Source organism: Melopsittacus undulatus, chromosome 3 (genome assembly GCF_012275295.1).
Source record: "Melopsittacus undulatus isolate bMelUnd1 chromosome 3, bMelUnd1.mat.Z, whole genome shotgun sequence".
Classification (NCBI taxonomy): Eukaryota; Metazoa; Chordata; class Aves; order Psittaciformes; family Psittaculidae; genus Melopsittacus; species Melopsittacus undulatus.
In genome coordinates, this window is record NC_047529.1 from 105,503,568 (window position 1) to 105,529,124 (window position 25,557).

General features: G+C 39.9%; 2 protein-coding genes across 6 annotated transcripts in view; both read left to right on the forward strand.

The window, feature by feature from the left end:
* MARK1 (microtubule affinity regulating kinase 1) overlaps nt 1-16,928 on the forward strand; it is a 60,064-nt gene extending 43,136 nt beyond the window's left edge. For 2 of the 5 annotated variants that reach the window (XM_034060308.1, XM_034060310.1), the window contains 9 exons: nt 381-480; nt 1,067-1,179; nt 2,447-2,600; nt 3,653-3,843; nt 6,431-6,531; nt 8,668-8,829; nt 9,635-9,889; nt 12,649-12,693; nt 14,790-16,928. In XM_034060308.1, coding sequence (XP_033916199.1) covers nt 381-480; nt 1,067-1,179; nt 2,447-2,600; nt 3,653-3,843; nt 6,431-6,531; nt 8,668-8,829; nt 9,635-9,889; nt 12,649-12,693; nt 14,790-15,144 — 1,476 coding nt within the window. In that variant the 3' untranslated portion in view covers nt 15,145-16,928. Of the gene's footprint in view, nt 1-380; nt 481-1,066; nt 1,180-2,446; nt 2,601-3,652; nt 3,844-6,430; nt 6,532-8,667; nt 8,830-9,634; nt 9,890-10,433; nt 10,550-12,648; nt 12,694-14,789 lie in introns of all 5 variants that reach the window. The other 3 variants (XR_004549441.1, XR_004549442.1, XM_034060309.1) reach the window with 3 other exon arrangements.
* A 2,885-nt stretch (nt 16,929-19,813) lies between these two features.
* C3H1orf115 (chromosome 3 C1orf115 homolog) lies at nt 19,814-23,759 on the forward strand. The gene is made up of 2 exons (XM_034060837.1): nt 19,814-20,248; nt 22,337-23,759. Exons 1-2 carry the CDS (start codon nt 19,838-19,840, stop codon nt 22,454-22,456), a joined length of 531 nt encoding a protein of 176 aa, XP_033916728.1. The 5' UTR covers nt 19,814-19,837; the 3' UTR covers nt 22,457-23,759.
* The last annotated feature ends 1,798 nt before the right edge of the window (nt 23,760-25,557 follow it).

The following is a 25,557-nucleotide window of genomic DNA, read 5'->3' on the forward strand; positions in this document are numbered from 1 at the left end:
CATCTAGGGATTTTAACCAAGATGAGGACATGAGTGTCAGGCACTCAACAAGGTGAGATTAAGAGGTGGTGGAAGTGAAAGGTACAAATGGAAGATTTTTGTGTGATGAACTGCAGGTTCTTTCCTCTTGGTGGTTTTTCTAGTATTTTGAGTAGGTAGGTATTATAAAGGATTAATAAGAGGGAGGGTGAACTAATGGAGACTGAAGGATGTGAAAGATAAAAGAAGAAACTGTAAGATGGGAGGGGAAAGGTGTGAGTAAAAGGGCAGAATTCTGATTATTATGAATTTTAAGGGTTGTTTTTCCTCAGACCAGCTCGCCCAGATTTCCCTGGGCATGGTAAATGGCATATTGATCTAAAGTTCATTTCTTTCTCTAGCAAATTATGAAGGATCGGTGGATGAATGTGGGCCATGAAGAAGAAGAACTAAAGCCATATACCGAGCCTGAACCAGATTTTAACGACACTAAGAGAATAGGTAAGACTTTTACAGGGATGTTGCATCTGATGTACATAAGCAATTTTATCTTGTAGATCCAACTAAGCTCTTACCAAATTTGACATGCAGTTTCATCCTGCAAGTAAAATGTTTTCTTTTTATTTAAATGAGAAATTTCATTACAATGCCCTCCTTATAATGACTGTTGTGACTTCATAGAGCTGGCATAAATCTATAAGCATAGTAAAAGACAAATAAGATTACAGAATTCAGCATGCAGAAGGAAAGGAGCAACAGTTTTTATCTGGCATGGTCAGAGAAAGATAGGATGTTGTTCTTGTAGCTGTTTATAATTTCTATTTGCCAGTATTGTCATTGAATGACATTTCATGTTGAATAACATTGAACTCTGTAGAATAACATAGTTAAGAGTTTTCAAGAAGAGTGTAACAATGAAAGGAGGGGAGTTGCAGTCTTTGATTTTGGTCAGCAGAGATTATGCTGGTTGAGTTGAATCCCAGTTACATGTTAAATTATGAGGGGGTTTGCTGCTTTCATTGTTCCTTAGTTGTCAGGAAACCCAAGCACTTATTCTGGTAATGCATCTAGTTCTTCTTACTTTTAGACATAATGGTCACAATGGGATTTTCAAGAGAAGAAATCCATGAATCTTTAGTAAACCAAAAGTATGACGAAGTCATGGCTACTTACCTACTTCTGGGTAGAAAACCACCTGAAGTAAGTGCTACCTAATTTATATCTTCTTTCACCTTTATAGCTGCCTGAATTGAATATTCTGGTGGTTCATGTTTTACTGAACTATATTGCAATATCTTCTGTTAAAAAATAACTTGCTAATCCTTTTCATATCTTCTTGGATATGTTGTTAGTTCCCATATGAAGAAATAGACTGACTATAGTATCTTCACATTTGCTTGTAAATCGGTTGAATTGCTTTGTTAAACAGCTAGCTGTTAATCTGAAGTGGCATGACTTCTAAGTGCTGAGTCTTCTTCCTGTCATTGCATTTACAGTTAAAATCTGAAATAGTTTGACTAGAGCAATTATTCCTCAAACTTCTAAGATGTAACATCATTTATTTCTCAGAAATGTGTTCAGCCTTTCTCACTTGTACTATTTTATAGTGTATTTTATTATTTAATAAATAACTGTATGATAGTCATTAATATATTTATGATAGGAAATATTTTGACTGTTTTGGAATTAGGACCATAGGGATTTTCAAGAAATCAAATCAAGACCAAGGCTTTCTTTTTGAAGGAATTTTTTTCCTGCTGCTTCATTAGCCTTCCTTCATTTCCAAGACTGTGTAGATCCGCTGTGTGCATTGCTGAGTGCGTTTTCCCACAACATCTCTGAACCAGAATTCCCTTGTGATGGCAGAGCATGGAGGGAATCTGTCTAGCGTGATTTTGACTTAAACTGCTTGGAAGAGGTTATTTGTCTTTTCCACTGCTTGCTCCTACAACTTAGGCTTTTTAGATATCAACAAACCGGTGGCTGAATTATATGCCTTATAAAGATGTGCTGAAGGGCTGTAAGGAATCCTTAGATCAGTAGTACTTTCTTTTTTAGCCCTTCTGACTCACTCTGCATTTTGAAATTTTTCTGAAACTAGAAATGCTTTTTAAGCTTAAAAAGAATTGAGGGAGCCACTCTTTGGCTTAGGTTTTAAAATAGCACAGTTTTGTAACTGTGGAGTCTGCTAATTTTGTTTTCAGCATTCATTAACTTCCTAGCTTTAGCTGTGTTTTTAAAGCATGTTACATAGAGTCACAGAATGCTTGGGGTCGGAAGGGACCTCTGGAGATCATGCAGTCTAACCCCCCCTGCTAAAGCAGGTTTAACTATTAAACACACATGAAGTGATAAAATGAATTTTGAATAAAATTAAACTCTGGGTACATTTTTACCTCTTCACTTCAAAATGTTCTGAAAGTACCAGCAATGTTGAATTTATGCTTTGAAAAACTTTCTATTATAGTTTGAAGGAGGTGAGTCCTTGACAAGCAGCAACTTGGGTCAAAGGTCTCGTCCTAGCAGTGACCTCAACAACAGTTCTGTGCAGTCTCCTGCTCACCTGAAGGTCCAGCGGAGTATATCAACTAACCAGAAACAACGGCGTTTCAGTGATCATGGTGGGGATGACATTCTAACAAGTAAAGTAACATACACAACTCAAGTCTGAATGTGCAGTGTTTTGTGAACCTGGCAGGTCCACCACTCTGTGCATTTGTTGTGTATCTCGTTGTGCTCCACTGTGATGCTTTTATTTGTATGAATGCTTCTGTCGTAATTCTGGGTCAATGTCACTTAGAGAGTTAATGTTTTAAACTTGTTACTTGCTTTATTCACTAAATAAGAGCTTGATAATGTTTTGTGTTTAGGAAGTAATGGCAAAATATTGGTCTGGAATAGAGTCAAAAGCAGTAAACCATTATATTTATCAGTGCATTTGGAGCTGGGTTCAAATTGTTTCCAAGAGACAACAATTTTACCAGTTATTAAGGAAATACTTTCTGGTGAAAGTGGTTACATCAAAAAGGAGTGCACATTTAAAACATTAACTAAAGAAGTGATTTTTAAATTTTTTTTCCCCTCTCGCCCCCTGAGAGAACTATTAAATTACAGGAAATATTTCTAAAATGCTAAAAATTTCCCTTTTCTCTGCCTTAATTTACATTATTATTTCTATTTTTACCATTTTCCCTCTGCGGTAGTTTGTTGTGGTTACTTTTGGGGGCAAAAAATGAAAATTGTAAGGATCATCAGCTAATGTGATTTTTATTTCAAGGGAATGTAAAATTCTACAGATGGAGAATTTGCCTCAAAGCATTTTTAAGGGGGAAAGAATTGTAATTTTCTAAGCATAAACATGCTTTTAAACAAAATAGTTCTAGGGTTTTCAGGAGAAAAGGACCTTCCATGGTGTTTAAAGTTAGAATTAAAATACTCTTCTAGGTTTTACATCCTGATGTGAAATGGGAACTAATTCTGAACTGCAAAGAGAGGGTAGGTAAAAAACTTAATCTGACAAAGCTCAGTTGAATAGGTTGATATATGTGCTGAGTTTGCAGTCATAGTTGTTCAAATTCTTTTTGGGGTCAGGGAATTATATTTGGACTATTTTGGCCAGGAGAAATGCAATGATTATTTTTAGGTATTTATTTATTCTGTTTTTATTTGGCAGTTGGTCCCTCAATTCCTCCTGCTGTGTCATACACGAAAAGGGCTCAGGCAAATAGTGTGGAAAGCGAACAGAAGGAAGACTGGGACAAGGATGTCTCACGCAAACTTAGCAGCACTACAGTGGGCTCCAAAGGAGAAATGGCTGCAAGTCCACTTGTGGGTCCAGAAAGAAAGAAATCCACCGTTCCCAGTGTGAGTGCTTGCACTTTTGGCTTGTTATATTTATTTTTCCCTATTTAAACAAAATCCGCAGCATAAGGTTACTATAGACATAATGGTTACTGAATAAGCCACTGAGTCTATTTCTGGTAACTTTTGCTGGCAGACAGAAATAGACAGGCTTCAGTGAATGTCTTTAAAATAAACTTTTCCCTTCCCCCACAACTTTACTTTTTCTAACACCAACGTAAGAGTAAGCACTAGGATGTCTGCACTTGGGCAGACTGAAGATCTGTCAAGACAAATAGTGTATATTTAGGGAAAGAACATAAGAACAGTGCCAATATGGAGTGCTCTGTTGATGGTTTCTAATGCTCGTGTATCTACAAGGAAGCCAAGGGACTTCCTGAATCAGAGATTTCGTCTGAATAATCCTATGTAATATCCCTCATAAACGTTTTCCCTGTGACTTTGCTTAGTTTTCTGAAACCACTGCTCTTTGGACTTCACAAATAAGGTGGAGTGGAGGATAACAACCTACTTTTCCCCAGGTGTGTGTGCCTGTTGGTGTTATGAATGACAACCTGTTTCTTGTAATAAGAAATTATTTATTTTCTAGTTCTTCTGTTACAACATCCTTTACAGTTTTGTAAACCACTATCATGTTACTGCCTTAGACACCTTTGTTCCAAATAGGAGAGTCTGTCTCTCCTAATGTGAAAGTATCTACTTTGTGGAAGTTCATGGGCAGTACTATCAGTGTTTAGGCTATACAATGGAAAAACATTGTGCAATGTTTGATCAGCTACTTAGTAGCAACAGTTCATGTGGGTAAAAAAAAAAGAAGCAATTGTAAATTAAGATTCAAGTATACTTTATGCTATTTAGGAGGCATACTGTATTAAATACAAAAATTCTGGCCATCTTTCTGCACAGGCAGCAAGAATTCTCCTTGTCCTTTGGGATTCTACATGCTGGCTCCCATCTTGGATACTCTGGGGAGATAAAATGCATTTCTTCAGGAATTTTCTTTAGACAAAATAGACGCTGAAGTTCATGTAACTCTTGCTATTCTAAAGGCTGTGTCTGCAGTGCATCTGCAGGTGCTTTAAACATTTCTTTCAAATTTGAAATAAATTGTTTATCTCCACAAAGAGTCTTTGAAATTATGGCTGTGTGCATTATATGCAGGAGCTTCGTGACTTCTAAGATTAGATTTCATATCTGAGCCTTCCCAAAACTATATTGCCCCAGAGCTGACTACAGTTCATGTATGGTACAAGCTGATATATCAAAAGCATTTCTCTGCTTTCTGAGAACTAATTAAATGGAATATCTTTGCTATTAAGAATAAGAAACTGATTTACTTGCTAATGGCAACTTCAGTATTTGTGTTTTGGGGACTTAGTAGGAGGCTTTGTGATGGGCAAGATTAAGGAATAGTGGTGTCTGATGTTGCAAAAGTAGCTAAGGTTGAGCAGCTTACAAAAAAATCAAAATTTTCTTTTTAAAACTCAGATAGTGAACAAAGCAAATTCAATATGGATAATTTTAAAATACCTCTGTGTAACTTTAAGGGTGATGTTAGGGAAGGTAGGATTCCTTACAAACATGTTTGTCACCTCCAGTCATACTAGTCTAGCTTGCAAGAGTTTAATTCCAAAACCAGGTAAGTGCAGTTGTTAATCTTTCTTACACATTGGCCTTGAAACAGTTTATTCAGTAGTCTCTGGGGGATGATATTAATGCTGCAAATCTGTAGATGAGGGAGATCCAAACACACAGTAAATCTTGCAGAGTTCATGATGCCCTACAGTTCCCCAATTTAGAGTATTTGAAATCTTGCCAGCATGTATCAGTATGTTAGGTTAGTGCTTTGCAAACCTCTCTCACCCCAAATTCAATATGTACTGTATTAAAAACAGAATTGTGCATCATATACTGCAAGTCTTCAGCAGCTAATCTGTGCATGGCAAGGAAGGAGGAGAACATTGGTATTCTATGGAGTATGTGCAAACTGAAATCAGTAACAAGGAAAGTTCCATCAGTATTTTTTATTCTGTTTATTTGGTTTTATTTTTATTGTTCCTACAAGACACATCTGGTGTTACCTGCATAATAATTTCTGGGTTGACAGGCACAGATTAAGAACATTTTCTTTTTGTTCTCTTGAAACCTCTTTTGACAGAAGGCAACTAACTATAAGGCTGGAGCCTTAGCAACTTTATCTGCACAGGGAAGCCTTTCAACCAACCAGATAGATGTGTTCTCTAGGATTCCAGTTTGTTCCTTTGATCTGGGAGACAAATAACTTTGTAAGACAGTATGTGGGAATTGGATAATAATACTTAGGAAAGCAAATGTCAGCAAAATTCAGTTTCTCTATGTTTTATTTTAGTGTACTCTCAATGGTACAGTAAAGAGATGGTGAATAAGCTATTGGAAAAGTTAGCTGATACAAGTGATTTGTTTCAATAGATTGGGCTAGTACATTTGAAGACATTAGGAATATACATAAATGGATGAAACTGTTTTTGTTTCCAATTCTGACATTTCTGTACAACATAATATACAGTAGAAGAAGGTATTTAGTTTAATTTTTGTCTTAATTTTCTTCTAGAGTAATGTATTTTCTGGTAGTGGAATGACAAGGAGGAACACTTACGTTTGTGAACGTTCTTCAGATCGCTATTCTGCAATACAGAATGGGAAGGACAACAGGTATTCTTCAACTTTCATTACTTACTAATTTGGGTACAAGAGCTGAGGCACAGAGAAGCAGGTTGTGCAATTAGTGAATACCATTATGAAGCATGGTGTGAAATACATGAAGTCCGATTGTACCTGTTCATCTTGTCTTTCACCATAGTTTCTATGTTTGTAATGAAATTTATCGCTAAATGTGTAGATTTGCCTTTGTCTCTTTTTGTGGATCCACATTTATTACCAATGGTTGTCTTGGAACAGTGAGTAAAGTAACTGCTTACAGCCAAATAGACAACTCTATTATGGAGAACTTCGTTGGATCATCCCAACAGTGGAGCCTGATCCCTTTCCATTTCTTCTAGTAATCAAAGTTAAAATTGTTAAGACTTGTCAGTTCTATGCGGTACAATTTTTTGGCCCAAAATAATATTTTATTAGAGATGGTAACCAAGTTGTATGTGTATTTGGGATGATAACTACACTGTTTATATGTTTTGTTAAATATTATTGTATTTAACACCACCACAATTACTGGGGGTTTAGAGATACATCCTTAGTTCATCCTTGGTGTTAGTTAAACTCTCTACCTGACTGCAAAATAAACATTGTCTTTACTGGGGAGTAATGCAAACTGGATATTTTTTAGTTTAAAGCATAAGGTTTCACTCTGGTTTTATTTTGGTGTTAGCTACTTAAATAACAAAGAGTAAAATGAATCAGAAAATCGCTAGCATGAAATAACACCATCTATTAAATTAATTTAATTTCCTGTCTTGGTGTTTGAATTTTTAATTATGCATTTAATTTTGAAAATATTAAGAGTATAGGGCTGTTGAATTAGTAAAATGAGCTATGGAACACGTGAAGTACAGCTATTCAGAGTGCTATAAGGAGGTACATTAAAAAGACTGATTTTCAGTATTAATTTCAAGTTCTTAGGTGCTCTCGAAAGCATCTTTCCAAATTGTTGACTATAAATAAAAATATTTGAATAAAGTTTCCAGCAATCTTTTTTTTAAAAAAAAAAGAAATAGGAACATATTTTTTAGGATTAAAATTTATACTTAAGTAATTTTTCTGATCTCGCAAAAATGAATACAGGTTTTTCTGCAATAGAGCTAATACCAAAAACACAATGAGAAGGGATTTTATTTCAAAAGTTTATCATTTTTAAAATTTATATTTAATTTTTTTCTATAGCATTGAAAAGGCAAACAAATCTTAATCCCTGTTCCTTTCATAAGTGCAATGAGTATGTTCAGCTTTTTGAGCAGATTCTGAAAATGAAGGATTTTTGTTCATTTTGTATACTTGCCTTTCCTGTAATACATTGTGGTTGTAATTGGTGTAGCTGAAAATCTTGTGTAATTGGCTTACTCACACTAAATCTTTACGTCTTTGCTACAGATATTATTTAGCTTTGGGACTGTTGTTGCTAATACATTTTTAATGCAAATTTTTTTATGCTTGTGGAGACAAAGCTGTAGTTTGACTTCTGTATTAAAAAGTCATTTGACTTTCATATTAAAAATTAATAAAATGATAGTTTTACTGCTACTTTCATCTCTTCCTTGCCACTTGGGCAAAGCAGGGTAGAGAGAACTGTATTTTGGCTCATCCTAGCAGTGGTTGAGATAGTCCAGAGGAGAAGTACAGCTTGTTCCTTTGAAAATAGAGTCACTACCAAGTGATAGTGTGACAGCAATTCCAAATGCTTCAAGTTCTAGGTGTTTGAGTTTTAATAGAAAATAAGGGTATTCATTTCACAAAAGGAGACTATTTAATCAATCTATTTAAGGCTTTTGCAAGTTTCTTTTTTCATTTTTTTTTTTACTATTTCCATGTACTCTTTGTGGTATTTCTTCATTACTTTGAATAATGTGTGTGTAACCTTTATTCTTGGGAGGAGTGAAAAGGCCTGATTTAACATGTCTGGTGATGTAATTTGTGGATGAACATAATTTTCTCAGAATTCTATATTCTTTACTTAAGCTGACTATGGCAACTGGGTCACTCAGTCTTCTAGATATTTAAATAGCACTAAAAGAAGAAATTAATTGTTATTTCCCTGTTTGCTATGGTGTTACACTCTAAACTTTCTTTTCCCGTTTCATTTGTCTGTCCCCTCCTGCCTTCCTGCCATGGTAAAAGCCTAACAGAAATGTCTGCGAGTAGCACGTCTTCCGCAGGCTCTGCAGTAGCTTCTGCTGTATCAACACGGCCTCGGCATCAAAAGTCTATGTCTGCCTCTGGTCATCCTATAAAAGTTACACTGCCAACCATCAAAGATGGCACTGAAGCTTACAGACCAAGGTAATAAAGTGATTACGATTCCTTTAATGATGTGCACTTCAAAAATGCTGTTGTTCAGTCCATGATCTACTTTGATTGCAGTCTATTCAAAACTGTCATTTTGCATTCTGTCTCAAAACACCTGGTTACTCAAGTACTGTGGGCATTGCAGACAATTTAAGCCTGATTTTGTTCATAACGTGTTTGCATATAGCTAAAGAAGTCCCTTGACTGCCTCCCTCTGGATGCTTCTGGAAAACTTAGGTAGTTAAACATTTAACTAATTTAGACAGGAATGTACAACCCAGGCCACCATAAATTCATGTGAGACACTGAAATGTTAACCTTTTGGTTTTGTAGATTGCTAGGCTTATTTCTGTCTTAAAAGTACTGTAGTATAGTTACTGTTAATGGCCCAAATAGCTTTATGTATTTATTTGTGCCAGATGATTACTTCTTAAGAAGTATCTGTTAAGCTTTTGGAGTGCTTGTGTGTTAAAGGTTTTGATGAACAGAGTTTTCAGGAAGAGGGCTGGGAACATATTCAGATCTTACTACCTTTACAGACCTTACTACCTTTTCCCTTTGTCCTATTATCTGTGTGTATTTTTTAACTGCTCTTAATACTTGAGACAATTTGATTTTACAATGAATATGTATTTTGGTTATTTCTAAGTATGAATCATAAAGGCAAATAAGTGGCAGAATCAGGTTTAAAGAAAAAGGAATCAAGAGCAGGTTTTTTCTCCTATCTTTGAGAAATGGTTGCCATGTAGGAGGGTTTCTAGCACAGTCTTTCTCTTTATTTATGTTTCTGTTTTTCCAGCAGTGCAACTCAAAGAGTGCCTGCTGCTTCCCCGTCTGCTCATAGTATTAGCACTACCACTCCAGACCGAACCCGCTTTCCTCGGGGGAGTTCAAGTCGAAGCACTTTCCATGGTGAGCAGCTAAGAGAGCGGCGTAATGCCACTTACAATGGACCGCCTGCCTCACCATCCCATGAAACCGGTGCTTTTGCACATGGTAGAAGAGGGACATCAACTGGTATTATAAGCAAGATAACTTCCAAGTTTGTTCGCAGGTTAGTACCTCGATTTTTAAGAGAAAAAAAGAAAAGCCCAGCTTATATAGGGCCATATTTGCAAAGTTGTTGAAAATGTTCAGTTTAAGTCTGAAGTAGGTGTACATTAGTTAGAATGCTGCTTGGTTTGTATGTTCCTTTCAGAACTTGCCTTGTTATACTTCTCTGTGTGTATTGTAACCATTATGTTTGACCAGATATTCTGCTGCTTTATCTGAAAGGAGCAAAAGAATGCTTCTCAAAAGCGTTTTTGCTCATGCTTTACAGCTAAAATACAGAGATGCTACAATTAAGTTAAAATGAAATGAACTTAAATACTGAAACCAGTGACTTAAAAATGAGTCATTATTTAATGTTAACAATATTTTAACTGGATGCACTTTGTTGCAAGGGCTGTATTTACAACTATTTCATTGCCATGCTTAGAGGGAAGAGATACTAACAAATAATTTCAGGGACTTCTAAAATATGTGAGTAAATGAGAAGTGTAGAAGTGGGCAGAAGTCTGGATGTCTGGAAATACTAATATTTCAGTATCATGCAGCCTCTCATATCATGTTACCAGCTTCTTCAAAAGCAAGTTCAGGACTCTGAAAGAAGAAAACCCACACACCCTGGACCTGCGGTCATTCCCGTGATGATGCTAACAGTAATAATATTGTAAGAAGTGCTGGGAAGGATTTTCAAATACATAGTTTAATATGAAGTGACTGTTGACTTCGCAGTCCCAATAGCTTTACCAAAATGGGATTTAATTTTCAGTTTGTCCCTTTCTAACAGTGATTTACCTACTTATGGATGTATCCATATGCATTATTGCCAGTTTTACAATAGGACTATGTCTTGTAAACCTTTCTTTTCTTTGCAGAATTATGCTGTTATGTACTGAATTGTCATTTGTCTCTGTGTGGGTATATATATAATATATAGATATAAAAATTCAAACCTAGGTTAAGATAGTAGTTGCAAATTTGTAAGTAAAATATAAGTTGCATAAGGTGATACTACAAGGGAAAGGAATAGAGAAAGCTGGAAATTCAGTGTTTTCCTTATAAAATGGATTTAGCCTGGTGAGCACCTAGTGCCTCACTGTACGTTTAAGCAATACCTCTTATGATGAACTAAAAAGAAAACCAAAAAAAAGTATGTGAATTATTTTCTTTTTTCAGAAACCTGAAGATACAGGACTATGATCCTCCATTATTGGTATCTCCAGCACTTTACAGGGGAGGGGGGGAAGAATTTGTTCTGCAGTTTAAAACAAGAAACTGAAAGTTACAGCAAAATTAGTCTCTGTTTTGTCAGGGTACATTTCTTAATAGGAAGGAAGGTATTTTCCGTTACTTACCTAACCAATTTCAAGAGCACAGGCTGGTTTTTTTTGCATTACAGCTCATTGTTATTTGCAAGGAATGGTATCTTGAATTGTTTTGACGAGTCAAATCAAAGAATTAATATTTTTCGTTATGTTATGTTACAATGTTAAAATAATACTGTGAACTGTTTATTTGACATACTGTAAATTGACGTCTTAAAGTTATCTTTACTATAGAACAGTTTATACAATTTCCTATTATGCCTTATACTGCTAAAAATGTATTTTCCTATAATGAAGGCTTTGTAAAGGCTTGCTTTGTTTTGTTGCTGGTGGTGGTGGAGAGTTTGGTGTTTTGTTGTGGTTTTATTTCTGTAAACTGGGGGTTTGAGACTTTGGGTGGAGGTTCGGGGGTTCCTGTTCTTTTTGTTGGATCACATAACTGCATGCCTGTTAACTTGTGTACTGTTCAGGAAATAATGGTTTAAAGCATACTTTGAATAGAAGGTGTCATGAAAGACTTTTATTATCTTTTGGCAAAGGTTAAATGCCTTTTCTGGTAAGTATATAAAATAAATCCATAATGAGAATGCTTAATGAATAAGGTATTGATGTATTTTGCATCAGTGGTTTATGTCAAATGATGCTTCTCTGTTATTTACTGAAGTATTTGTGTTTTGAAGGTATTAAATTAGTAGCTGAAATCATGTGCTAAAATGTTTGTACAGCAGCACTAGGAACATACCTAGGTGGCGTACACACTCTGTTTTTCAAATTGATTCAGACTAAAAGGACATGATACAGAACAGTTCCTTTTTACAGTTCTAATTCACCAAAATGAGGGGGAAAAATACATTTAACCTCAAGCTCACCAGTAATCTTACCAAAGACAATGTAACAGCTGATTTGCTTAAAGATAAGCAGATGTTGAAGTAAACTGTCTGAACTGGGCACCCAAACATTTGATCTCACAAACTTAGGCACATCTTACCTTTAATTACCTGAGTGTGCCTAAGCAAGGGTACCTCCCTGTGCTCTCAGGACTGAGGTGTAAAGGCTTGGCCAGAAGGGTGCAGAGTGGAGCCCACCTCCCCCCTTCCCCCCCCCCCCCAGACCACCTTGATCCTGTGTGCTTGCTGGAATTACATGTGGCCATTGCTCTCTGTCTGCAGTAGGTTAAAAATAACATGTTGATATTACCATCAATTTAAAAAATAGATAAATCATTACATGTCAGAGCTGCAAGAAGTGAAGGTGTCATAAAGGGAAGTTAAAATTACAGCTGTGGGAAAAATACTATTGAACAGTGTTAGGCTTGACATTATTATACTGATTTTTCTCTTTTTTTTGATCAGTACCTATTTAACATTGTTCTAGATGTAGGTTTTCTTAACTTTTATTATTCACCTTTATCATTGAATCTCAACCTTAACTTTGTTTTGAGGGATCCAAGTGAAGGCGAAGCCAGTGGCAGAACTGACACCTCAAGGTGAGGAGCCACTATTAATACTTCGCTCCTAGGTCTTTCACATCAAGATTTTAAGTAATTTCTTCCAGAGTTAATCAGGATGTAAAATAGAATAGTGTTTAATTAATCTGCATTTCAGAAATGGTTTTTATTTGTGGGGGGAGGGGGTTTTGGTGAGAATCTTTATGCCTTGCAAAGTTTTTAATATAAAACTTTTACTTAAGTATATTTCTGTGAATAATATAGCCCCCTATAGGAGTTAACTAATTATTTAGGCACTTAAAATCATGTTTTGGCTTATAAATATTTAATGGTGTTTACTTTTGGTTTCAGTGGAAAATACAGTATACTTTGTGTCTGTGTGTGTGTATATATTTAATATTGCGTTTTTACTATAGTTGCATACTGCATTCATTATTAAAGCTGCTGTTAACCAGAAGTAAACACCTTTAGTCCCTGTGAAATGAATGTCACTTCACACTGAGAAATAAGTGACATTCCGAGACAAAAAGGGTGGTGACTGCTAAGTACTGAATTTGTATGGCAACCACTGTACACAAATCTGTATCTGCTTTCTTTAGTACTAAAGCATTCCTTCATATGCTCATTTTCCAGTGTATCTGCTCTTTTGCCATATTTCAGCATTTGGTTCTGCATTTTTTGGTGTGCTTAGCACAATGCATAACTCTTTATTTTGATGCTCTCTAATGAACAGGCATTGTAGTTTGCATCCTAAACTGGTCACTTATGGAAAGTATCGACTTAGATGTCAAAACAGAAAGCCTTTATTTCAACAACAAAAAAAGGCAGCACATTTTTAATAGGATTCATTGTGTAATGCACAATACATTTTATTTATGTTAGCCCTTTTCAATTCAAAGCTTATTAGCTGTCAAATTCTTGATGTGGAAAGGGGAAAAAAAGAGATTAATCAACTGTTCAAATGAAGTGTGAAATTGCTTTCAACTCTTGCCTTCATTCTCTAGCTTCCTCTACTTTTTGTCATCCTACAGTGTCTGTTTGGGGCTAAAAGTCTTTGAGATCTTCTCCCTGCCATGCTCTATCGCTTAACTGATGTGGTTTCTTGGGGATCACACTGAAAGTCAAATTAAAAATACTTGTTTTGACTCCTCTCTGAATAGTGACAGTTTGTAGACTATCAAAATGAGAACAGCACCTTTCCCCTGTGATGGATGGGGGGCATCAGGCATCTGAAGTACCTGGAACAGGAATATAAACAGTTGGCTGTTACTTTTAAGTAATTAGTGCTGTCTCTCCAAATGCTTTCTGCAATTGAATAAATAAAAGAAGCATCAGAGCAAGAACCTTGGTTGGAAATTAATCCTTTGAAATTTTGTCCATGTCATTGTGTCAACAAAATTACTTTGTGTCTGTATGTCACTTTTTCTTCCATGAAAAAGCCACAGGCTGTGTCCTCAACTGCTTGACAAACAAGCTGTTTACAACCAAATTACAGCAAAAAAAAATTGCTTAATCTGTTAAAGTAAAGCACATTGCTATATTTTTACAGAGAGAGAGGTCAAAAATCCATAATAAATGCAAAAAGGAGGGAAATGAAGAAAAGAGGGGAGGGAATTAACTGAACTCTTGTGAATCGCAGGGTGGGATTTCTTCCTCTGCTGCTTTTACAGTATGATTTCTGCTTCAGGATTGTCTCTCTCAACTTCAGTTCTGTCGGTGTATGGCATGCTCCAGATCATGAAATCAGCAGAACTTCAGTCATGCTTTTACATAGATTCCACTTTCTTTGGAGCAGTATGGAGTAACGTGTGTCCGCTGCAGTTACCATTGCACATGTCATCAGAATGTTTTAGAGCAGGGGTTTTCAAACATGCTTTGCTTGTGTGCCACCACTGGGAGCTGCTTCAGTGCTACTCAGCACTGGTAGCAGCTCCCAGTGCTGCACTGCAGCACATGTATGTGCAGGAGATGGTGCATGACTCTTCCAACAGTGTGCATCAAAACCTTTGAATTGGCTTGTGTGTGACCATGTGGCAATGGCAGTTTAGAAACCCCTGCTCAAGAACTGTATTTCTCTTCTATCTCTTGGTTCTACAGCTTTTATTCTTGACTGTTCTGTATGTCACTTTTTCCAGGAGTGCTTCTGGGGAGCCAAAAGACAGAGAGAAGGAGGATAGCAAGGATTCCAAGCCACGCTCCTTGCGGTTCACGTGGAGTATGAAGACCACTAGTTCTATGGACCCTAACGATATGATGAGAGAGATTCGGAAAGTGTTAGATGCTAATAACTGTGATTACGAACAAAAAGAGAGGTTTTTGCTCTTCTGTGTTCACGGTGATGCACGACAAGATAGCCTTGTTCAGTGGGAGATGGAAGTCTGCAAACTGCCGCGGTTGTCGCTCAATGGAGTTCGCTTCAAAAGAATATCTGGGACTTCTATCGCATTTAAGAACATTGCATCCAAGATAGCGAACGAGCTTAAGCTGTAAAGAGAACCTAAATTTTTTGGGATCAGGGAAGATTCATACATGATCTACACTTTGAATGTACTGGTTACGCCTAATGTGATTGGCCTGTGAAACTCCCCATGTAGAAATTGCCCTTATTGCAATAAGGTTATACATAGTTATTCAGAATTGTAAAGTTAAATCCAGTATGACCTATATTAAATAACTGTAGCTAAAGAAGTTATGTTCACATGTACAGGTAAGTATATAGAGCATTCTGTTCATTTTATGTTCATAGAGTTGTATAATAAAAAGATGACTGCTTAAATTCAGATCTTGTATAGTTGTCTAGATTTCTGCACAGAAATGTATGTTTGATGCTTTGAGTTGGAAAAGTCCTTCCCTATCATTTACATTTTTGGTGGGTTTTATAAGTCTTACCTCTGTCATGCGTTTTTTAAACAACTTCTGTCCTGAGTCAGATGCACAAAAATAGTTTTGACAACTGTAGCATGACCATTTTTAATTATTTAGATTGTTCATGATGTGAACCAAAAGCTGATGAATAACCAGCTTTTGTTCTACACAAGACTGTTCCTGCTTATCTTAGGCTCTTATTACCCTTGTTATCGGGTGGTGTTTAGTTGAAAACAAACAAAATACAAACATGTTTACAGTGTTGGCACTTACAGTTAAAATCCTTTGTTCTGCCTTGGGCCAGCTCAGAACTGTGGGGGAACAGAAACCAAGTGTAAGTGATGTTCTGTCTGTAAATTACAGTGCTTACTCCCATGTCCCATCAACCAATGTAGCACCCCAATGGAGAACCATAATGATTTATTTGATTCTCATAGTGTAAAGTATCACTTGTTTTTTTGCTGCCTTCAGAATACTATAAATTCCATTTTATGGAAATATATTAATATTGGGACTGTTTAATAGCACAAGATAATCTGAAGTGTTGACCAATTGTTTCAGTTAATAATACCATCTCAGGAATTAGCTTGGCTTTTGGAACATGTGCCCCCCCTCCAAAGAGTACATGCAATTCCACAGGATATTTTACAGCTAAACATACTTTGTTTATAATGATAAATTGTTGATTTATGCTTTTGTGGTTGTACAGTTTGTTCCCATGTAACCTGTTTGTGTTTAATATTTTACCAGATTTCTTGTATTTATTCCACATCATTATGCCTGTAATGTGCAGCTTTGTAATTAGGCACTTGCCTATGGAAAAGAAGAAAAAAAAGAAAACCCCACACATTTTTTTCCTTCATAATTAATGATTATAAACTATGTAAAACCACTAGTACTGGTACATTTTAATACTTGTTATTTTGTACTGAATTAACCATAGAGGTTGGTTGTGCAATGTTATTTAATGTCGTAATTACTGTAATATCAAGGTAAGGGCCCCATCCGCACACTCTTGTGAAAAATAGAAAGTTCATTAAGAAACTGTCACTTTAAAATAATAAAAAACTAAAAAAAAATAATTAAAAAATAAAAAAACCCTGTGGTAAACTCTGTAACCCTAAGTTAGAAGGCTGTAAGTGTAGTAAATGTGCCATTCTCTAATGGCTTCTTGACCGAGATGGACTTTACATGCTGTACTGTGATGTAGCTTTCCTATGTAACGGTTATGTTCTGAAATGGACGTGTATTGTTGCCTTAGAAAAAGGGTGGTGTTTGGAAAGAAAGAACTGTAGCCCCTTTTCTTTTTCTTTTTTTATCTGATGTTCATTGAAACAAAATCTGATGCAAGTCATCTTGATTCACTGGTGCACTCTATTAAAACTTACTTGAACAGTTCTCATACTAAACTACTTGTTGGTTGCCCTTTATGAAAGCACAGTGCTCACTGCAGGGACCTCAAGGGCTACAGGCTTCATCTTCAACAGTGAATTCAGTGTTAGTGGTGCATTGGTTCTGGGGTCTTGAAGTCTGGTTTAGTACCTCTCAGTGGGGAAGGTAGGATAAGGGGTCCATGAATCATAGAATGGTTTGGGTTGGAAAGGACCTTAAGATCATCTAGTTCCAACCCCCTACTATGGGCAGGGATGCCTTGCACTAAACCATGTCACCCAGTACTCCATCCCATGTTCAGTTATCTTTGAAAATACACCACTATTAACCCAAGATCATGTATAAACTTAGTCCTGAAACAAAACCGTCTGCCTTTTCAGAAGGTTCAGTGAAGAAAATGTGGGTCATGCTGTGAGAGGGTAGATTAAGGGCTCAGGATGGCTTCCTGAGCCGTGGTTTTACCTGGCTGACTCTGCCCTAGATTGCCAATGGGTTTCAGTGCTTCATGTAACCAGAGATGTGTTCATATTCCCCAAAACACAGGTGCCATTTCCAGAGGATGGAGATTGTGTTTCAGTTCAATGCTCATATGAAACGTGATACCTAAAGTGCCAGTTTAATGGCATTATTTCCACTAATGGCCAACTGTGTGAACTTCCCTGATTCCCCAGCCCTGCTGGCCTTCTGCCTTCCGTTGTTGAAAGACAAGCTCTGAACCCCCTTATGCTCTCTGGAGCAGATACACCAAGTGCTTCAGCATGAGCATGAGTTGTGAGAGGTGTAGCTGCACCCAAATGCACCATTTGGCTTCCGAAACCTCCTGTTCCTGGCAGGAATAAGGTTGGAAGATCCAAGAAAGATATTTTTTCAGAACTGGTGGGTTTATTGGCAAGTAGAGCACACTTGGCTTAGAAATCAGTGGGATATTACTGAACCCTCGATGCCTGGGGTGTTCTTGGGTCCCTCAATAACAGTCTTGTTAGGTACCTGTTCTGTCTAAGTTACTCTATGGGTAAGAGTGGGATGAGAACATTTGGATCCAAATGCAGTTTGACTGTCACATGGGAGGGGATCAGTGTCACATTTAACAGTGTGGTTTTAACTTGCTAAAGCTAAAAGACAGTTAAAACACCATGTCATGTTCCACAGCTTCGGGTAGGGGAAGGGATGCACTGGGTCTACAGAGGGCTTATGTAGTTGGTTGTAATTCCTTGGCAGCATTTCTAGGGGGTCAGTAGTTAGACTAGTGCATGGTTCAGCTGGTTTGGGCTGGGTTTTTGCTTCATTTCTTTATTTAGGGTATACAGGCAGTTCCAAACTAAGTAAATTGGAGTGCATGAAAAGGCATCTAAAATGTTAGCATGTACATAGGTCAATGGAAGGACTATAAACGTTCACTCCTTGTGAAACAAGAGATGTCATTAATGCTGCAGTGTTCCAGTGGTGGTTAAATTCCATGAGCTGTCGGACGTGAGCCTTTTGATACCCAGTGTCTTGCATCTGAGATGTACTAGGTACAAACCCAGTCTGTGGAGAAAGAGCTGCTACTTGTGAGAAGAGAGATTATCTTTCACTATCTCTATGCTTCTTGCTTAGGGACAAAGCACACGTTCAGTAATGGGTCTATAAATAGGAAATCTTGACATAAACACTTTTCAAAGCCCCAGAAAAAGAGTTTACCATTTTTCAAGGTAGCTTGAGGTTGTAATTGGCAAAATTCAGCATTCAACAGCTGATAGGTTATCTTTTGATGCTGCTACTTAATCAGCACCAAGCAATTACTTCATCCCTCAAACTATCTTAGAAAGTGGCACATTAAAATCTACAGCAGTGTATCAGAGCAGGCAAAATGTAACTCCTGCACCATGCCATTACTGTTAGAATAGGTGTCTGGGACAGGACCTCTGGCATCACCTTTGTTTCACTGTCTCTGCAGTGTTTAGGACATCCCTGTGGCTCCAGGACAAAGGCACACTCAGCATCTGGCTCCTTGAGTTGAGGAAGAAAACTGGGTAGTTCAGAGAGAGGCATCAGAGCCCAGAGGAGGCACAAGCTCCAAGGGCCATGCACAGACAGTGGTAGGAGTCTGTTTGGGATCAGTTATCCTGTCCTGGGTTTAGGTCTCCACCTCAGCCTTTTGGAAATACACATTTAAAACCTGGTGATGGTAACAGGAGTGGTGATGTGTTTAATACAAAACAGAGGAAGGGACAGAGCTCCTTTCACATGGTGACAGACCCGGCTCACATCTCCCACCTTTCAGAGGACTAGGCAGGCTCTCCCTCACACAGCTTTCTGGTTGGAGCTGTGATGATGGTGACACCCATCTTTGGGGCCAATGACTACACTGGGGTGCAGGATTCACTTGCTGAATGTTAAGGGTGCATGTTGGACAGACATGGATCCAAGGCTTTGTTCCTTGATAGGGAAAATATTTAGGGAGGTTTAGACTGGAGATGAGGAACACTTTCTCTTCCCTGAAGGGTGCTCAGGCACTGGAACAGGCTGCCCAGGGCAGTGCTGGAGTCACTACCCCTGGAAATGCTCACCGTGTAGACGAGGCCCTCAGTGACAAGGGTTAGTGGTGGCCGTGGCAGTGCTGGGGAACAGCTGAACTCAATGATCTTAAAGGTGTTTTCCAACCCAGCTGATTCTATGATTATAAAATCCACAGTAAGGGATCAGTCTGTACCCTTAATGCATCTGAAACATTTGTGTTGATATATACACCGCCTGGCTTAATAAATTACATCCTCCCTATGCAATTTTGCTTTTTGTGATCTACCCCAACTACACAAACACCGCATGGGAAGCTCAGCAGTTAAACTGCAGCCCGTCTATGTGCAGGGGCCGTGGGCACAACACTTCCCCTTGAGAAGGCAGCCCTGGGTCCACGCTTCCCTCGCCGTCGATCGCGGCGGGTCCCATGTTACCGGTATCCACGGGCACTGCGGGGATTTGCTCGCCTCTTCCCGCAGCCGTCCCGCCCCGGGGAGGGGGCAGCGGCTGCCTCCGGCCACACCTGCGGCGGGGGAAGCGCAGACGGGGCGGCAGCACCATGACGGTGGGAGCGCGGCTGGGCGACAAAGCACGGAGCCGCTTCTCCCGTCGCGGCACCGGCGACGACCAGGTCAGCATCCTGACCGGTGGTGAGGAGGAGGAGGCGGAGGCGGCAGGGAGCGGAGCGGCGGCCCCTGAGGAGGAGAAGGAGAACGAAGAAGGCGCTGGCCGCAGGAAGGTGCGCTTCGCCCTCCTGCCCGATTCCTACGAGCCGCTGCGGCCGCCGCGGGCTCCCGGCAAGCGGCACTACGGGAAGCGGCTCAAGAAGTACGGCAAGGTGAGGGCAGAGCGGCGGGCCGGGGCCCCGGGGGGAGCGCGGAGCGGCACCGGCTTCTCCGTGCCTTGTCCTTCAGGCGGTTTAGGTGCCGGTGTTTAACGCTGAGGCGGGTGTCAGCCCGCTCCGGAGTCTTGCTCTTGTTGGGAGGGCAGGACTTCGGCCCCCGCCTGGTTCAAAGAGGAGGAAATCTGCCGTTTCGCACTCAAAACGGCACTAAGCCGACCCGTGTGACGGGTATTTTGCCTGTGTCCTGTATTTCCTTCGGCGTCACTGTTTTGACACTATTCCTTAAAACTTCCAGTTATTTGGCCTGCTTTCTTAAGGGACCGCAAGACAAGGTACAACCACCCCTCCAGTACATGCATTTGCTGTTTCACCTTCTAAGTGTCCCCTGAAAATCACTAGTATGGGTTAAAAGAAAAAAGCCACATGTTTTCATTGTGTAACAGCTATTTTGGGTCAGAATTGTTCTTTTGCTTTCCTGTGGGACAGTCAGAAGTCTGGCAGCCTGGTGGTTTACAGCTTTTTTGCCCCTGAAAGGCGAGTGGCTTTGATTGCTAAAGTAACATTTGGAAGAATTTGGTTATTTTTCTCTCGTTTGTGTCTCTTCAGTACAGCTCAGGTATGTTTTGGATGTTTGTAGCAAAAAAATACAGGAAAAATCTGTCTGGTGTCAGGAATCTTTTCCTATCAAGAGAGATCACAGCTGTCAGTACAAGACGTGACTTTCTGCTGCATTCCTTAAGGAAATGATGATTTTGGTAAAGATATGCCAGCTATGTCTGATATGCAGAAAAGGCCAGATAGCCTGGCAAAGGTGCTGCTACAGTTGTCAGCACAGTCATGAGCTGCTCCACTGTTTCGTAAAGAGGAACAGAGTATTTCCTTCTTTCATGATGGATTTGATACTTCGAGTTTCCAGCACCGTGTTTCTCATGTCACATACATGGTGCAGTTCTTGGACACTGTGTATTCCCTTTCGTATCACTCAGACGACATCCCCAAGTGAAAGGTTGTCCAATTTGGCTTTGGCGGTGAAGACTGATACGTGAAGGTGAGCTGCTCACAGTGCAGAGCCTTGAGACTGGTCCAGTTCCAACCCCCTGCCAGGGGCAGGGACACCTTCCACTAGAACAGGTTGCTTCAAGTCCCATCCAACCTGGCCATGAGCACAGCCAGGGATGGGGCAGCCACATTGCTGGGAGACCTGTGCCAGTGCCCCACCATCCTCACAGGGAAGAATCCCAAGAATGTAATAGATATAGACTGGATTTCACCAATTTAAAAAAATATCCTCTGTTTCAGTGTTTTCCATATTACAGGGGACGATTTTGATCTGGTCCCACTCAACCATAAAGGGTTACTATGCTGATAGTCCTCCCAAACTAACCACATTGTATTAATTCTCTGTCATGACCAACTGTGTGAGCACAAACAAGAGTGAAATTAGAATTAGATTAAGTTTTCAGTTTAAATAATCTGTAGCAATTTCTCTCTAATGCAGTACACAAGTTCTTAAATGTGTATAGGTGTGAAAGTGGCTCAAAACATTCTCATTTTGACCAAAAGAAGAGTCTTTTTGACAAAAAGCAAGTCCAAAGCAAGAATTCTCCTTCTGACCTTGTTCTAGTGGAAGGTGTCCTTGCCTCTGGCAGGGGGTTGGAACAGGATGAGCTTTAAGGTCCCTTCCAATCCAAACTAGTCTGGGATTCTGTGAAATTCCCATATAAGTATTCTCAGTGTTTTCCTGCCTTCTTGTTCAGCACCAGTTTTAACAGCCTATGTGCCCACATACTTAGCACATGTGTGTGTGGGAAACACATACCCCTATAAACTAGGTGTGAATTTCAGCTAATTTTATTCTTGACTAGAAGCCCACGATGAAGCCTGGCTTCCTGTGGAGGCTGCATCCGCTCGGTTACACTGTGCTCTGTGGGTGTGTATTCCTATATAAAAATAGATGGTGAATGTTGTTCTGTGCTCAAGCCCTCATTAGCTGTGGGAGAAGTTGATTTTCTATGTCAGAATGACTTTATGTGAAGGTATTTCCTCTAATTTCTGGGGGTTTTATCCCCTTTCTCTCCACAGAACGTCGGCAAAGCTCTGCAGAAGGGATGCCGCTACTTGGTGGTCGGCCTGCAAGGATTAGCATCGGCTTATTCTGCTCCCTTTGGAGTGGCAGCTCAAGTGGCATCCTTCGTCCGCTAGTGCAGCCCCATCAGCGAGGAAATGAGGTTAAATCTGAGCCCTGCATCTGAGAAACCTCTTGGACAAATGGCCCCAGCCTCTCTGCCAGCCCTGGGGAGACCCAGGACTGAGTTATCTTCTCTGCAAATACGGCATTAAAACAGATCGAGTCAAAGAAATACAAGGATTAGGAAATAATCTTCCACGAATGGCACTGAAGTTTGTTTTCGGGCAGGAGTTGGACTTCTAGAGCTTTGTGCTGTATGTGGAAGGGAGCCAAGGATGGGGGGAAAAGCAAGAAGGAAAATAGAGGATGGGGAGGTGGAGATCAGAGTGTGGCTGGTGAGAGGAATTGCAAAGCAGTGGAGGAAGCAGATAACAAGGGGTCAGGAAAGGGCAGTCTTTGGTTTTCTGAGGTTGTTTTGTTGGGTTAAGATTATGAGTATATTAAAAATATACTTGGATATAAATGGACTACGGTCTGAGACATGGAGAGCTTTGCGGCACCATGATTGTTGATTTCAAACACTGGATGTCATGAGCCGTTAAATGTTAAGACTGATCTAAAAATCCAGACAGGAAATGAGATGTGTTTGTTTTCTGATCCAGGGGCATTAAAAGTTCTCTGTGATTGGTGTTTTAAGCTTTTCCTCTGCTGCTGTGAAATCCGAATGTATTTTTTTTTTCCTGAGAACTGTTTGTATCTGACATACCTGATTCTGGAAGCTGGGGCATAAGAACACTCAGTTTCTGTGGTGTTCACCAGGAAGAAAACCCCAAATTATCAGGTGCATCTGAAAAGAACTGCATATAGCCTTTGGTATAAGAATGTACAATCATTCTGTGTCAGAATGGGGCCAAAAATCTTCATTTCTATGTGTGGATGTTGTAGCTAGAGGATGCCAACAGCTCAGATCAGTGGTGCAAATGAAGAACCTCCAGGGATATAAACCCTGTATACGATTGTACAGATGACACAGGAACAATGGGGTTTGTGGGCCTTCATAATTCTGTGAGGTTTGGGGTTTTGGGATATTTTTTCTATCAGTCTTTTGTGGTAGCAGTCAGTGACTTTCCTGCTAGCACTTTCTGTGTGTTACAGATCTTTCTATAATGCAAGTATAGTTTTGATACTGGTTTTGTAATCAAGGAGTTGACTTATATGGTAAAAAGTGCTGCTCATTTGCTTTCTTTGCCTTTTTTCAATGAAGGGGTTTGCATGTCTCAGCAGACCACGCTGTGTTGCTTTTAAGTGTCACAAATGAAAACTAAGTCAATATTTTTAATGCTGTAAGTGGACTGTAAATAAAAGCAGTGTAATCAATGCCGTGTGTTTACCTTCACACATAAGTCAGCACAGAGAGGAGGAGTTTCCCAGCAGCCAGGGGAAGCTGCAATATAAACTTCCCCATGTTGTTCTGCCCTCAGCCTTGGCTCTCTGCTAGGACATGGTTGTAGCCCAGGCCACAGGGAATGGCAGGAAAGGCAAGGTGTGAGATGAGGATCTAACATTGCACAGATTGGGGTAGGAATAGCCACAAAGAGATTTCATTCACTGATTCATACCTTTAGCTGTTTCTCTTGAGCTTCTTTGTAGGGAGCAACCTCCCAGTATCTGAAGGGGACCTACAAGGTTGCCAGAGAGGGGCTCTTCATCAGGGACTGTAGCAACTGGACAAGGGGTAAGGGGTTAAAACTTAAACAGGGGAAGTTTAGATTGGATATAAGGAGGAAGTTCTTTACTGTGAGTGCGGTGAGGCACTGGAATGTGTTGCCCAAGGAAGCTGTGAATGCTCCATTGCTGGCAGTGGTCAAGGCCAGGTTGGACAGAGCCTTGAGTGACATGGTTTAGTGTGAGGTGTCTCTGGCTATGGCAGGGGGTTGGAACTGGATGATCTTAGGGTCCTTTCCAACCCAAACCAGCCTGTGATTCCATGATTCTATGACAGACCTGTCCTGATGTGCCCCACCAGCATGGCAGAGGGTATTGATAAAAGCTGGGTGTTTTGCAGTAGGAACAGAACTGTACTACCACCCATGTGCCACACCAGCCTGGGATTAACTTCAAATTTCATTACACCACTCTCTGTTTTACAGCCTGAATCATTAGAGCTCCTTTTTTCAGTTACTAAAGTGATGCAGGGAAGGTTTGTGTTTCCATTTTTCCTGTGTGAAATGAGTGTCCCATCTATTCAACCGTGTGTCCTGTGAATAGGAAGGCTGCTCCCTTATTGCAACACTTGGGGTACAACCCATTAGTGCAGGGACTTTCCACCAAAGGTAAACACGAACTTTAGCTTGTGAACCACCAGCACAATGGTTACCACTGACTTTTGCCTGCTGACCTATGATCTCTGCTTACCTGGCTGCTGTCCATACAGAACCTAAGTGATGCATAAATGGTGTTTCTGTGTGAGCCTGAGAAAAGCTGCATGCATATGGATGAGGCAGCTCCTGCTAAATGGTGTTTCTAAAATGGAACAAAAATAAAGACAGAGGACAGAGAAAGAAAAAGCAAGTATCCTCCTGTGCTGTTGCTATAAACACCTGGTGATTCATGCAGCATATTTTCCTATCTCAGAATGAACTGAGGCTACCAATTAGTGCTGCTTATCAGCTCTCCCTGGGCAGTGATCCACTTCTCAGCTGGTGAGGCCAAGCCTTGCCTTGGGGGTTTGCTAGTCATCACCAGCCCAGCTCACACAGCAGTGTCAGAGGATCTGAAGCTGAGCTGTGAGGTCCAGCATGGTGGATGGCAGAAGGCTGTGGTTCCTGTCAACTGTGGGAGCATCCCTGCTGTGTCAGGTTGGGTGTAGCTACAACATAGACACATGGGAGATCCTGCAGTGCTGTTGCTAAATGTTGCCTCCGGGATGTAAGAGATGATGAAGTATTCCCTGAGTAACTCAACATTGGGAGGCAGGTCGTGCTGCTCTGTCAGTGAGACGTGGGAACCTCCATCTGCAGCAGAGCAGTTGGGAGTGACTTGGAGGAGAGCAAGTGATGAGGAGCCTGGGCTCAGGGCATTCCTGAAAGCATGTCAAGGCAGGAGGGGAGACTGGGATTAACTCTTGGCTTCTGCATGGGCTTTACATGCTCTTGGCAGGCTGGCCTTGGAGGAG

What these genes read in the sequence shown, in the direction of transcription:
- C3H1orf115 (XM_034060837.1), top strand. Translation starts at nt 19,838, where the DNA reads ATGTTACCGGTATCCACGGGCACTGCGGGGATTTGCTCGCCTCTTCCC. An exon ending in GGCTCAAGAAGTACGGCAAG is followed by an intron (nt 20,249 to 22,336) that starts GTGAGGGCAGAG and finishes TTCTCTCCACAG; the next exon opens with AACGTCGGCAAAGCTCTGCA.